At 46.0% G+C, this 15,804-nt stretch overlaps 1 protein-coding gene across 1 annotated transcript in view; it reads left to right on the plus strand.

The window, feature by feature from the left end:
- The window catches only part of LOC144160849 (band 7 protein AGAP004871-like), an 81,045-nt gene that overhangs the window by 61,669 nt on the left and 3,572 nt on the right, over positions 1-15,804 (plus strand). The window contains exons 5-7 of the mRNA XM_077691979.1: positions 306-509; positions 2,477-2,532; positions 4,707-4,785. Of these exons, the coding sequence (XP_077548105.1) occupies positions 306-509; positions 2,477-2,532; positions 4,707-4,785 (339 nt within the window). The remainder of the gene's footprint in view (positions 1-305; positions 510-2,476; positions 2,533-4,706; positions 4,786-15,804) is intronic.

The following is a 15,804-nucleotide window of genomic DNA, read 5'->3' on the forward strand; positions in this document are numbered from 1 at the left end:
CCCCAAATATGCCTATTATTTCTTTTTTCTAAACAATTTTGACAGGTTGGAACATTGTCAGCTGTTTTACCACTTTATAAACGCTTTGGCTATGTAAACATCCCCGTAAAGACATTTTTACTTTTGGCCGGTGGACAGAATCGACGGGCAGCGAGATTAAACTTTTCACGTTTGAATAGTCTAAGACAAAAGTCTTTAAAACTGAAAGACCTCTGCACGTCACGCGTCAGCCACGCGCTAGCTTTCTCAGCATGACATCCCTTTTGCGCGAACTCATCACCAACATTCCTTTCTGCGGTTCACAGGTGCTGACGAAGGACTCCGTGACCGTGGCTGTGGACGCAGTCGTGTACTACCGGGTGCAGGATGCGGTGCTGTCTGTGGCCAACGTGGCGAACGCCCACTACAGCACCCACCTCCTGGCGCAGACCATGCTCCGCAACATTCTCGGAACCCGCAACTTGCATGAGATTCTTGCTGAGAGAGAGCAGATATCCAATGCCATGCAGGCAAGCATCCGTACCCCTGTATAAAAAGACGTGGACATTGGGGCAGCTGTTGTGTTAATGGTAGATTTATGCTCCTTGCTGGCCACTCAGCACTGCCAACCAAAAATCCTAACAAGAAAGAAACATTGGGGCTGTGCGAATTCTGAGCAGAGTTTCTTTATTGTCACCGATTTGTTTTTTGGGGGCATACTTTCGCGGAAACGTGTACAGTAACTTGGAATAGCCGTCGCTCCGGCCATTCCCGTTTACACAGTGCGAACAGATTACATTGCAGGTTAAAATTATGATGACAGAGCTATCGCATTGGCTGTGTAATTGTTAGACTTACTGTTAAGGCCTTTCTTTTAATTTAGAAATTAGGCATAATGCGTTTGAAAATCTCAAGTTTGGCCACAAAAACTACAAAGAAAATAATATTGATTGCTTAACCATAAATCATTGATTGGTGAAGTGCTCTCTTGCGTATTTTTCTTCACGGCAGGACTACTTCAAACGTAGGGCACACTCAGTGGGTTGTGCTACAAAATGTAGGTGCATGAAAACCAGTGACACAATTTTTGGAGAAACCTTATGAGAGCACACAACCTTCGCCTGCTGCTGAACGTCAATAACCATGGTGAACTCAGGATATGAGTCATTTTATCACCGTCACTCACAGCCTACTAACTCAACCCGCATCATCCACACATAGGGACTGGCACCCGAATAGAATGCGCAGTCTGCTTAAAGATGTCTGTCTGCCGAACCCCTTCAGTGGAATCCCAGCATACGACGAGCCGACGACTTGGCGTTTGCTAGCGCCTCGCAGGGGAGCGAACATCGCGGAAACAATGAAGATACATGCCCTTTCGTAAGAGAAAGATGGTTAAAACGTAAAGCTCTGTCTTGCGCAAACTCGGTCAGATTCAAAGTGCAAAAACCATGCTACTTCGGCCGTGACGAAATGGCGCGATAAGACTGACGTCGGCTTCATAACGCGAGGGACGCACGTTCCATTCCGACCCAGGGAAGCGTTTTTTCTTGAGGCCCTTAATGTGCCTTCGCTTATCGCTGTCATCGATTTGTGAAGCTCCTTGTGTAAAGTCGACTTTCTCACAGTGCGTTTTACTCGGGTGGGAGATGCCATCAGTGAGACATAGAAAGCCTCGGTTAAAAGTGCTTCTAGGGAGGATGTACCTCCCGGAACACGACGGCTTTCTATTTAGCCAGCCATCCTCCTGGCTCACTGCGAGGCAGATGTTATGAAGGCAGCGCGCATCGAAGGGCAATTGAAGGAAACGGGTTCCCACTTTGGCTCAGGCTCCGGGACCGTAGAGACCAGGCGTGTTCATACCGGGCTGGATGCTCGTGGTCTACACCAGAAAAGGCCCACGTATGAGCTAACTAAAGCTGCTTTATCTTAAATCTCACTTTGGGAAGACATGGGCGCGTGTATCTTCTGCACGCGTGGCAATTCCGGCATGTTTGAATGTGTGCCGAACGACGTTTCTTATTGCCACCGGGAGCCACAAATGTAGTTAGGGCATTTGTTTTTCCTGGTAAAAAAACTATACATGGCAAGCGTAATGTCTTCAGATCGCTGGAAATTCTGGGAATTCTAGACTGAACAGATCGGACATAAACATCTTTTTTGCAATACCTGGTCATTTACTAGGAGCCCGTATAGTAAATATATCACAAACAAAAAATCGCCAAAACTTCACGCCCTTCACTGCGAATAAATGGTACCCTTGTCAATGTCCGTTAGTTTTTGCTATTTCTTAGCCCTGTTAAAACCATGAACGCGCAATACGAGAGCACGAATAAAAATCCCGATGAAGTACTGAACGGTTATTTTTAGTTGCCTGAGAGGGAAATCAAGGCTCCTGCACACCGATTTCCGTGTTTACATTTGTAATAAGCCACGAGAGTGCGTCTTTTGACGCGGCTGGATCGCTGTGACAGTGCCGTTCTTTCCTTGCCTCCAGAGCGCCCTCGACGTGGGCACGGACCCTTGGGGCATAAAGGTGGAGCGGGTGGAAATGTAAGTCGCCTTCTCACCTTATTTAGAAACTTTTTTGTTGGTCAGAAGCAAAACTTCTACCTAATAATTTAGGTGTTCCCACAGTGCACACTTGTGTCTCATGTAGGATCTACGTCACGCCTGAAGTTGTATGGACACTGGTATAACACAATCGCAGCGGACAATGTTTCAGACTAGTCCACATTATGGAAAAGGCACCATGCGCTAGGGCGTGGATTCAGACGTTGCTACGCCTTCGTGTACAGCATGTGAACCAGAACACCGTTAGATACAGAAGCGGATCACGGAACTGATGCACAAGAGTGCCAGTTGCACTGGTGCCCTTTACCTCCACTGGTTTTATTTTAAAGCAAAGCTTTCTAGCTCTACCAGCCAACGCTTCTTTCGTGGCGTGCGGGATAACAAACTCCCAACGCGGCGCCGGCGGCGTTGTGGAAAGTTGACGGCAGAGGGTTTGACTCATGGAGTGCACTGTAGATGGCGCGGTGAATTTACCCAGCGTTCCCCGCGCGAAAGCGCCTGCTCGCCGGCGGCGTCGGCGGTACGGCTTTGTCGTCTCCTTTAGCGATGGTTGTTTTAGCCCTGTTCTGGCGCAGCTTCGCGTACATTGCGCGGTGCTTTCGCGCGGCTTGATGAACTTCTTCGACAGCACCTCCACGGTAGGCCGCACCCCACGGAAAAAAGTGGTCGTACGACAAACATACTTTAAGGATTGGTTTGCAGGGCGGGAAAACAAAATATACAAACCACATACAGACATCTGGCCGCTAGAGAAACGCTACCTTTTACGCACTGCTTGCCATGAATCGGACTCCGTTTTCTAAATTGGTGATTGCCAATTCGCTTGTGTTTTAAGATGTATTACAAAAGGCGAAAGGAGCAACTGGTCCTGATCAATAGCGATTATAAAAGTTCTCTCAGCTTTCTCGCAATTCTCAAACTTACTAGACAAACTAGTTTAAATCGGTATAAATGGGAATCACTAAGCTCACATGCAGAATTGTTTCGGTGTCTGCGCTTGTGTCACGCGGTGGTGTAGTCTCAAGCTAGCACATCAGGATGGCTAGGTTCCGCTGTCTCACCATTCGAAAGACGCTCCTCTAATTTTTCTTTCTGTGGAGTCGACTCACTGGATTGGAGTCGACTCACTGCCGGGCTACAGCGGCGGCGTCCGCGGCTCTAACCCGGCCATGGCCGACGCTGCTGCTGCGTTCCGGACGCCGCCCCCGCGAATTCCAAGTAACGGCTGGCAGGATCTCTGGTTTCACTCTTTGTAGAGCCGCGAGTGTGAATTCAAGTGACGTCGCATGGGCAATTCCTGTGGGTGTCGGTTAAAGCTTTGCTTTCCAACCACCTTCACAGCGTCGGTTGGAGCCAATTTCTTGTCATTTTAGTACTGCAGCGTGTACGCACCGCTTAACCTGCCTCATACCGGTTACCTTTACTCTGCGTCCACCTTTTAGATGCGACGCTCAGAGCATCTCTTGTCGGCGGCCCTGTCCTTCCTGCGTGCGTTCGTTGTTGTCCGCGGCGTGCGTCCGTTGTCCGCAGCCGCTCTCCCGCTCTCCCCTCCGATAGCCAACACTCTCTCGCGAGGGACATTGGATTGGATTCGATTGGATTCGATTGGATTGGCTTGGCTTGGCTTGGATTGGAGTAAAGTGGATTGTGTTGGATTGTGTTGCGTCATAGCCGTGGCAGACGCACTGGCGCCCGCGCGTGCCCAGGTGAGAGCGTGTGCGGCCCAGCGCGCTCTCACTCCGCCGGTGGGCGGCCCTGCGCGCGGTGCTGCGCATGTGCAGTACTCTCTCTCTCCGAGGTTTTCTCTCCTTCGGGCGCGCTGCGAATATATAGTGCCTAGAATATAACCGGTGTGCCGCTCTCCGGCGGCCTTTCGGTCGACGGTTGCTCTCCGCATGCGCTTGAACCCCCTCAGCGTCGCATCACGCCAGGGTTCCCGCGAGGGAAGGTGGGCGTAATTTTTTCTGACAGTGTTCTGCGCATGGCAGTGTGGTCATATTGCTCAGTAGCATTCCTTCGAGAAAAAGAAACACTCAGAGACCAGACAAACGAGGTTTTGTGCCCAGCGATCGAGGCACACGTACAGGAATGGGAAGACGCGATTCGTGGGGCTTATTTGAGTGCTTATGTTCTGCGCATCATTATTGTTACAGCAAGGACGTCCGGTTGCCGCTCCAACTACAGAGAGCCATGGCCGCCGAAGCCGAGGCTGCCAGGGAAGCCCGAGCAAAGGTAAAGAATCCCATGTGCAGGTCAAAAGGACAAAGAGAACCTCACACGTGGATAGAATTCTCAGTAACAACTTAACTTGCTGTCGTTAGATACCATTTTACTGCCATTCTTGATTTTTTATAATTTATTGCTCTTTGTGAAGCCTGTACATTCCCATCTATTACGCCTTTGACCGATGAATCGCTTTCCTTAGGGGAACAATAAAAAATCGTGTTTGTGTTCCATTATAGTACTTAAGCCACCAATCTGAAGACGTTTAACAGCTGACTTGTTTTTAATTGGGAATTACTCTGATGTTTGGATTGCTTATTATGCATAGAGAAGGGAAACAATCTAGTAACTGTTATGTTGCAGTCAGTGCAGGTGTTTTGCCTTTGTAACCAATTAAGTTAGTGGCTAAAGCCGAACTGAAACGGCAAGCCAACATATTTCGGGAAAGTGCAGCTACAGGACGAGTGCTAAGTAGGGACGCAACATGGGGACGTCTGGCCTCTACGCACAACGGTAGGAAAAGTTGTGCTCCCACTGATCTTTCTCGCTTTTTTGCAAGACATGTATTACGCCCAGGAATATAACAATGAACGCGGCATAACTATTCGTCAAGTACACACGCCAGCGTTTAATGGCTAACTGCTTGATTAATACAAAGCACTGAGGTTAGGGTAACCAAATGGCCAGTGGAGGTGAAATAAGGCTGTTATTTCTACAGAACACCTTAAAGGCCAGCTAAAGGAAAGTTATAAACTGAGCCAGGGGCTGGGGGCTGAAATAGAACGCATTTAGCCAGTCAGCTACATTGCACAGGTGAACAGGAACCACGTTTCGACTGAGCTCCAACGATATGACTCCCTAAAAACTGGATGCTTGCTTGCTGGAGGCCAGCTCTCTGGGATAGGCGTTTGATATCCCAAGCTGTGAACAGCTGCATTTTATTTGCAGCAGAACTACCGTAGTCATTAGGCCCAGCGGCAGACAAAGTTACGGAGACGCAGCTATGAGATGAGAGTACACTGTTGGGCCAGGTTCTATTTCACCGCTTAAGGGAAACAGTCTATAGAAACGGTATCAAGACGAACTGGGTCTTTGTGCCCAATCGTTCAGTTAGTTGGAATGGTAGCCTTGACCTTAATCAAAAGAATCTCTTCATCGCTTTATCTATACGCTCTTCGAAGCACTGGGAACGTGTGATATGGCACTGAGAGGCTGCTAGAATATAGGTGACGGCGCCAAGTTAGTCCAGGAATGGACGAGTTTTACTCTGCCAATTTCATTTTGCGGTCTTTAAAACTCTTTCACGGCTGTCTGGATACACCGAGACAAAAAAAAAAACTAGTAAAATGCGGAATAAAGGTGTCACAATGCCCGCTCTTCTCAGAGCAACAGCAATATAACAGAAACAAAAAGTTGCTCAGTTTGCTGTTATTTCTTTATAAATGAAGAAAAACCGCTCATCCAGTTTTGAACATGTTTGTAATAGTTTACGAGCAGTAAAAGTTCGAAAGGCAGAAATATTCATATTATGCATTTATAGGCGGATATAAATTTTCAGTATTATTGCAACGAAATTACTGTTCGTATGGAGCTTTAGCACATCAAGAGTCGCGTAAACGTAACGTACAAGCACGCTATACGAAATGATCAAAATAATTACTTCGCTTTGTCAAAACTCCTTAAAAGTAAAGTAAACCTGACCAATCGAGGAAAAGAAGTTACTAATGCCTAAACGCCTAAGCCTCAAAATACCGTGGACTTTGCAAGGCGTGCAATAAAAAGTGCATAATAAAGTCTGGCGGCACCTAGCAAATTTTGGCCCAATTCACTTGCTATTTTCAGTACGTGCAACCGCTGTACGACGGAATGCGAGCAAGCTGACGAAATAAACGTGTTAAAACCTGGCATTGAATGTATGAATGTATGCTTGTATGAATTATGAATGTATTGAATGTATGATTAGGGTAAAGACACGCATCCAGTATTTCAGTAAATTGAATGACTACTTTTAAACAGGTTCTGTTAGGGTATTAAACATTTGCATTGGCAGAAGAGGCGCGTGTAAAAAGGCTTACCACTATTAATTCAGTCACCCCATCCTTCTAGTACAGGAAAAAAAACAACACCTAAATTAGAACTGCCTTCAGAGGTGGTCCCCACTATTCAAAATATTGCCAAATAGGCTGGAATACAAAACACGCACAATGATTCTTCCAGAAGTGCGCTTTTAAAAAAAATCAATCTGTGTACACCGACGTAGTTGTGCTAAAAAAAACAACTTAGGAAGCGCGAAGTAACATACACTGCGGGGGTACAACTGGCGATAGATTTTTTTTGAGCACGAAAATACAACCAACGTTCGAGTTCCACCGTTCAGTTAGTTCAGGAAAACATTACTTTTGTTGCAGCAAACAGAGAGAAAGGGAGGTAACTTTCATTGCGTATAAGCATTGAGGGAGCGACTAGTTCTGCATTTTTGAAGGACGCAAGCATATTTGGAGGTAGTTGATTTGCCGAGCAGAGTTCTTAAATTTGCTCATCGGGCGGAGCAATTTCCAGCACACTTTGCAAGGCTAGGTTTGCCGTTTAATTAACGGTAACATCAATATCCTCTACGCCTAGAATTAGCCGAGGCTAATTGCTCCACTGGTACTCCATAGTGCCTGCAGAGCGGAATGCTTTGGCGAGATTGCGTAATGTTTAGTAAAACTGGGGAACGTATTTGTGGTCAATAGATTAAAAACGCACTTTTGCTCTTAGTTGGGTAGGGGTGGAAAATGACGTACCTAGGACTTCACAACGTGCCGTGCGCAGTGATTTCATGAGTTGTGACGAGAGGAAGCACCCTTCTGAACGAGTCGTCTTGCCGTGCATGGTAGGATAAACGTCGACTCGCCGCATGTGCCCCGACGTTCCGCCCGAGATACGAGTGGACTTGTGCCTACGTCAAGCTGGCCTTTTTTTCGGTGGACGTTCTATGAGAATCCACAACCAAAACCGCAGCCCACACATCCGCAGGTGTGGAATTTTGTTATGAAGTGACCAAATGCAGAACACCAAGCTCTCGTGTAGGTTGGAAGAACCGTCTCTCGGATAATCGTTTGTCACCTCTCAGAAGAACAGTCTCTCGGGAGAACCGTATAATTGATTGTGGACAACTCTGTGTACACAAAAAAGATTATATAACTGGTTTAGTTTCCCGATATGTGTATTATCGCAAATACAAATTCGCACTACCAATAAAATAGGGAGTTGGAAGGAGCTTGCATATAACGAAATGCCAGGAAAATGTGCATCCACGGTGGCGCTTGTCCCCTTCAAATATTTTGTGGGAACTGACAGACAGTCCCCATCCGAACAAGCTTTTGTGTTCATTGGAATTGTTGTTACGGTATCGCGACTGTGAAGGACGCCAATTAGGGGGCCTGTGCGACACGACGACACTAGGAGCGGAGCAGATTAGCAAAATCTACCATAGAAATACTTATTACCTATTTGTATGTCCGCCTGTAGGATCATTTAGTACTTGTCACTTTTTCTTACGTCTTCATTGTAGAGTTAAAACCCTAGATATGTAAGAATATTATCAGAGCTATGTATTCAAAGCTTCAAGATTTGTTAGCGTAAACCGCGACAGGTTAAAACACTGCTTTAAAAAAGGCATCCCTATGAAAAAAAAACTATCTGTGTCCATTTCGTCACAAGCGTACAATATTACCGGGAACCATGTATGGGTTTGTTTATATATTGTTTGTTTTACTGCCAGGCCACGCCCGGCTCTCTTATGTGTGTCCAGAGCGAAGCGTGTCTTCCATTCTTTATGTTTATGCCGCACGGGCTATCTCATTCAGATAAGTAGACTGTTTCACCCTAACTTCACTAAGCCCAGATTAATCTTCTTTGATCTACAATGTTCTGGATGTAAATCAACGGTTCCAGAAACACTTGAGCCGAAAGATAAAAGCCTGCAGAGCAGACGCCGCGGCATTCGATTCGCCGAGATTCGCCTACGCACTCCACTTTGTTGAGTGCTGCTTCGCCGCCTGTGTATTATTTGAGTTGTTAGGGGAGCACAGGTTCGCTCCAATAAACTTTTTTTTCCCTTTAAGACAGCTTCTTCTTCTTTGTCTACGTGACAATATCTCCTGACACCCAAAACTAACACTTTCAAGAAAAAATGCCTTAAATCCTACCCTAGTAGGACTACAATGAACGAAAGTGACATTTTTGTATGCCAGCACACAACACCCTTCGTTTGTAAGAGCTAGTAAGCAATCAGTAATAAAACTGAATACATGTGATACCGGACATCTGTTGAGTTGTTTCAATATACGAATGTGCACGGTGGCGTTTTAGTGTGAGAAACTACGAAGAACCTAAGCCCAGAGGAATAAAAATTGCTGGAAAGTGTTTCCTAAATGTGAGTAATTAGGAAAGGAATGGGACACCTTCCCCAACTTTCAATTCAATGGAATCCAGCTGTGAAGTAGGTTGCTTTAGCCACGAAGGAGGTTAAGGTAGAACTGACGGAGAAGACGCGAGGCGGGTGACATCGGACAAGGGAAAGATGTATTGACAAGACAACTACAAAAGGCACAAATGGAAATATAAACGTGTATGCTCAAGTTCCACAGAAATAAGTCCATCCGGCCTACGAATATTCTGGCTCACGTGGGGAATTAATGGCTTCGGCAGAAGGGCTGACTGGCTCAGAGAAGAGGGCTGAGTCGCGGTCGCTGTATGTGTGTTGTGAGTCTGGCAGGCCCCGAGGAGGATGGGTTTCGACTTTGAGGTCCCCGGGTCGTTCTCGTCTGGCTGAGCCCTCGCCGATCACCGCGTTCTTCTGCCTGCGGTTTTCCACTTCGCTTCCGCTTCTCTTTTCCCTTCTTTTCGCCTTTTAAAAGCGCCTGTTCACACCAGCCAGTGTGGTACAGTGGAACACAAGCTGCGTTTTGTACTACACCTTTGAAACACACATCATAATGATCATGATCATCCTGTCTACGCCTACTGCAGGGCGAAAGCCTCTCCCAGAGATCTCCATGTGCTAACGGGAACCAATTTATCACCGCAAACTTCTTTATCATCTGCCCATCTAACATTCTGGCGCCCCCTGCTGCGGTTGCCTTCTCTAGGGATCCACTCTTACCCTTAATGGTCAACGTAACGGCTATCTTGCCTTCGCATTACATGCCCCTGCCCACACCCATTTCTCCTTCTTAATTTCTGCTATTATGTTCTTAACACATGTCGGTTCCCTGACCCACTCCGCTCTCTCCTTGTCCCTTAAGGTTACACATATCATCTTGCATTACACTGCTCGCTGAGGCGTCCTCAATTTAAGTTGAACCCTTTTAGTCAGCGTCCACGTTTCTGCTCCGTATGTGAGTACCGGTAAGATGCCGTTGTTATACACTTTCCTCTTCAGGGACAATGGCAGGCTGTCATTCAGTATCTAAGAATGTCTGCCGAATGCACTCCACCGCATTCTTATCCTTCTAATTACCACTGCCTCGTGCTTGTGATCCGGGGTCACTGATTGGCCTAAGTAGATATATTGAAACACTATTTTCTGGCTTTTCAAAGGCCAGAGCTGCAGAAAACGGGGCGGTGGAACTTCGACTTTTTCTTCGTGACAAAGAACGTAAGAAAGCTTCTAAAGGGGATAGCAGTGCATTGTGTTCCCATAAAGCTATCGTAACCAAAGGGCAGAATAAATGCGCTATATTGAGGGGGAGGACTCACTTTAAGATAACCTGCAACACTTTTTTCAACTTTTTTAAAAAATCTTGAATGCTTTCTAAACGTCGTGAAAAGAAAAATCCAGTTATATTACAGGGTTTCAAAGTGCTTCAGCGAATTATTACTGCTCTACGCCTACCAACTGAACAAAAACCATGCTCAAGAAAGGTTTTTATTTCTTGCACTGAACAATGCTTGAGACCCGGAATGACGTCATGCAAGTGATGTCTCGGCTATTGGTTGGCTTCCTTCCTACTGGAGAAATGAACACATTGAATGGCCACTTCAAGAAAACTTCTCTCAAAAGCAAACCATGATTCGGAAGACGCGTCTGAGTGAAAAAAAATAAAGCAGTTCCGTTTTATCTTCGTGATAACTTAAAGCTTTCACTGTTCCCGGCCCAAGCGTAATAACCAAAGTTTTTATAGCAAACGACAAAAAACTTTGTTAAAGCTCTGGGTCAAGAACTTGGTGTTTAAGTTAAGCGATGGTCAACAAAATTCCCGACAGAGAGCACAAAAATGGCGGATGAATAAAGCAGGTGGACGAATGTTTCAAGCGAAGTCAAAATTTCCAAAAAAGGTCCTATCAAAAAGTAGAAAACTTATGTTAAAGAAGTTTTGCAAATTTGCTACTGGGAATCAAACGCAAGGCACAGGAATGCGGCACCAACCAGTATCATCTCAAGCACAGTCTTCATCATCATCATCAACATCATCACCACCAGCCTATCTACGCCCAATGGAGGGCAAAGCCCTCTCCCATTATTCTCCAATTACCCCGGTCCTGTTCTAACGGCGACCAATTTATCCCTGCAAACCTCTTGATCTCATCTGCCCATCTAACTTACTGCAACCCCTCCTGCAACGCTTGCATTCTCTAGTGATACACCCTGTTACCCTTAATGACCAATGGTTATCTTGCCTTCGCATTACATGCCCTGACCACGTCTATATCTTCTTAATTTATAATAATATACCCTTAACGCACGTTTGTTCCCTGACCCACTCCGCTCTCTTCTTGTTACTTAATAGCGAGTTTTAGCTGACCTTCTTCCACGGTCCGCCCCGCTGCGATAGCAAGCGGGAGCGACATTGCGCATGCGTGGCGCGCTTGGCCGCGAACGGCATTAGCTCCGGTTGCGCTGAGCGGGCGGCTAATACCGGAGCGGACCGTCGAAAACGGTCAGCTAAAACTCCCTAATGTCGCACCTATCATCTTTCGTTCCGTTTCTCGCTGAGTCGTCTTCCATTTTAGTTGAACCCTCTTTGTGAGCCTCCAAGTTTCTGTCCCATAGGTGACTACCTGTAATATGCAGCTGTCATACACTTTCTTCTTCAGCGACAATGGTAGAGTGCCATTCATTATCTGAAAATGTCTGCCGTATGCACTCCACCCCACTGTTATCCCTCTAAACATCTCTGCCTCATGGTTGGGATCCGGGGTCATAACTTGGCCTAAGTAGATATATTCGCTAACCACTTCCACTGCCTCGCCACCTATCTCAAACCGCTGTAGTCCCGAGGTTATGGATCATTACTTTGGTTTTCTGCTTATTAATTTTTACGCCCACGGTTATACTCTGTTTGTCCAGTGCCGAAAGCATGCTTTGCAATTCGTCCCCCGAGTTACTAGCAAGGCAACGTCATCAGCAAATCTGAGGTTACTGAGGTATTCTCCATTAACCCTAACTCCCGCCTGTTCCCAATCGAACGTTCTGAATACTTATCGTAAACATGCTGTGAATAACATTGGAGAGATTGTGTCCTCTTGTCTGACGCCCTTCCTTATACATACTTTACTGCTCTCCTTACGGAGGATGATGGTAGCTGTGGACCCATTGTTGACATCCTCTAGTATTTTTACATAATGCTGATCTACCCCCTAGTTCCGTATTGCATGAATGACTGCTGAGGTTTCGACCGCTCTCTCATAATGTATGAAGACTATATGTATGGGTTCGGTATACTCAGCGCACTACTCTATCACCTTATTGATCGTGTGGATATGGCCCATTGTTGAAAAGCCTTTACGAAACATTGCGTGTTTCTTTAGGTTGACTGAAATCTAAGGTTGCAGAAATTCTGTTAGCGATTACCTTGGTAAGCGCCTTGTAGACGACTGACAGTAAGCTGATCGGCCAGTACTTTTTCAAGTCCTTCACGTCACCTTTCTTATGGATTAGAATGATGTCCGCGTTCTTCTAAGATTCCGGTACGCTTGCGGTCATTAGGCATTGTGTGTAATGGTTTACCACTTTTATTAGTACAATTTGCCCGCCGAACCTCAAGAGGTCTGCGGTTATCAGATCTCTACCAGGTGCTTCACCTTCACCCCATTTCTTTTCCCTCAAAGTCTTCCTTACTTCTTCGATTGTTACTGGTGGGATGTCTCTAGTGATCCACCCTGTTACCCTTAATGACCAACGGTTATCTTGCCTTCGCATTACATCTCCTGTAAACTACTTTCTCGTTCGGCATTATCCTGGATTTCCCGGCTACTGCACAGATCCCTATACAACTCCTCGGCTACAGTGACTATTTTGTCCCTATTTGTGGGGACACTGCCTTGTTTATCTTTAAATGCATACATATGATTCTTCCCCACGCCAAGATACCTCTTCACCGCTTTCAGGCTACCCCCCATACAAAAATGCCTTATGGGCGTCTATGGAAAAATGTATGGTGAGCTATGGCCGCCTATGGGTCCCTATGGGCACCCATAAAAGTTCATAAATTAGGCTATAGCCAGCTATTGAAGTTTTTGTGCGTCCTGCACTAAAGAATGTTAACCATACAGTTCTCTTCAGACGACTATAGAACATCCTATTGTGTTTAGTCTATAGAGTCACAGCTATTCAGGTTACTGTAACCCGCTAAAGAAAAATGTATGGCTTTAGTTCTATAGACCAGCCGCGACAAAGCTCTTTGGCTGGCTATAGACTATCGTTTAGCTTTAAGTCTACAGACTCGAAACCATTCAGCTGCCTTTTTTTCAGCTATTGAAAAGAGTTCGTGCTAAAGCAAAAGAGAGAAAGCCATAAAAGCTAATTTGGCTGGATATAGGCCGTTGTTTAGCTATAACTCTACTGACTCAAAATCATTCAGCTGTCTTTTGCCAGCTATTGGAAAGAATCTGCCCTAAAGCTAAAAAGAGGCACCCATAAAAGCTTCTGCGGTGGGCCAGAGCGCAATATATACCTGTAAACCTTTAGACGTGTGGCAATTAGGCAACAATTAGCCGGAATTAGGATATCGTTTGGCACAGAATTTACAGGCCTGCATTCAGAAAGGCTTCCTTAGCTAACTACATAGTGACATAAGGGTCCAAGTCTCCAGCCACTAATAAAAAAGTGACAGCCTATAAAGGTATAATTCGAGCAACGATTAAATCCTATTCCGCTGGTTTCAATATGACTTATGACACGTAATTATAGACTCATGATTTACCTTGCTACATCTACAACACAGACTGAATAACGATGATGAGGTTCATCGGCCGGTTATATGAAAGTTTTTGTTCAATAATTTTAGGTACTTATTATACCAACAATACGGGAAAAGTACAATTAAAGGCAGCTACAGACAGATTAACGCTCAAATTCAGGTTGCAACTTTGGATACTGTGCGTTGGCAAAGCTTGCAAATGAACGTCGACCGAAAGAGGTATAAGTTCGGAGAATTCTTCCTCTGTGGCCCTTCGCTGCCGCGGTCAAGTAAAAAAGCGGGCTTCTCTGAAAACGGCCCCCTCTACGTCGAAGCGAATTGGAAAGAACTTTCGTGGCCCCCGGTACGTGCGGGCGCAGTCAGAAATATGGTGTCATCTGCGAACAACCGCATTCCTTTTCCCGCGGAGCCCACATTGAAATTAGTCATTGAGATAGGGGGAGAGCGGCTAAAGCTGGACCGAAGGAGGCACGGAAAGCTAATTCTGCGAAGCGTTGAAAAGGTAGAGGGTACCACAACCACCTAGCAGGTCGTGGAGGGGACACCCCTGCTTCCTGTTTTATTTTTGGTTGTTTGTTTGGCACACTAATTTTGGCAATGGGTACCCAATGACACGGCGCCGGGGAGGGGCCGCGTAGGTGCAGCGCGCGTCGACGCTGTAGCCCGTCCGTGGAAATGGAAGTTTTCTTTGAAAAGGTCAGGCGTTCGGTGCTGTGTTAGTATTCGTGCGCGCAGCAATGATAGTGACAGACAAGTTTTCCTGAATACTGAGTAGATATAGTTTTTTCGGATGAAGAAAACAAAACGTTAAGCGATGTTGCATTTTCCAAATAAAGTAACTATCAGAAAAAAAGTTAGAAAAAGGTCTAAAGATGGGCACGTATCTCCGCACTATTTGCTAGCGCGATGGACCTGCTTATACCAGGATGTACTCAGTCAGCCACATCTTGTCTCCTTGCTCATGTGCGCGGGCATGGCACGTGTTGCCTGGTGCTGGGAATTTACGACTCGACTGCAATGTGTTCGTGTTGATGGTGTACGCCAAGCAGCTGTCGGAAATTTCGGTGTTTATGGTGATAATGTTACGATTAATTCAACATAAACTTGAAGTCATGCGAAAATGGATACCTGCGATACCACTACAGGAATTTCATCGTACGCAAAACACCAGGGGGAGTGATCTTACGAACTGTCGAGGCTGTATTGTGCGAGAAATGCAGGACTTTTTTGGGGATCAAGAATACGTTTCCAAGCTACCCTGCACCACATGGCAATTGCAACGTACACAGAAATGAAGATTTCGCCGCGGTGATGAGACAATGATAATTATTTTTTCGCGAAGTGAGAAAACTTACAAGGAAAAAATTGAACGAACTTGGAAAACGTTTTTTATTATTGAATTATATGCGACTCTCTTCATTTTTTATTTAAGAGTGCATTTCCATTTTAGCCACCATACTTGCAACCTTGTGCATTGAGTACTGAGTGAAATGAACGACTTCTGAGTGTTCTCTTTTCGGTGGACTACCCACCACCTGTAGGTATACGTGTCACGGTGGGCGTTCGCGGAAAATGTGCCGCGTAGTGTGGCTGTCGAGCGAATGCCGTAAGCGTGAGCCAAAGTGTTGAAATGCGTGTGCTGTGTGTTTTGATCAGCGTATGTGAACAACTGTTTACTGGCGGCGAAGTGATTGATTGATTGTGGGGCTTAACGCGCCGACGCAACGCAGGCGATGAGGCGCGCCGTAGTGGAGGACTCCGGATTAATTTTGACCACCTGGGGATCTTTAACGCGCGCCGAAATCTCGAACACACGGGCGTTTTTGCTTTTCGCCTCCAT

Source organism: Haemaphysalis longicornis, unplaced genomic scaffold (assembly GCF_048455015.1).
Source record: "Haemaphysalis longicornis isolate Haplotype H1 unplaced genomic scaffold, Haemaphysalis longicornis Haplotype H1 scaffold_11, whole genome shotgun sequence".
In the NCBI taxonomy this organism is placed as follows: Eukaryota; Metazoa; Arthropoda; class Arachnida; order Ixodida; family Ixodidae; genus Haemaphysalis; species Haemaphysalis longicornis.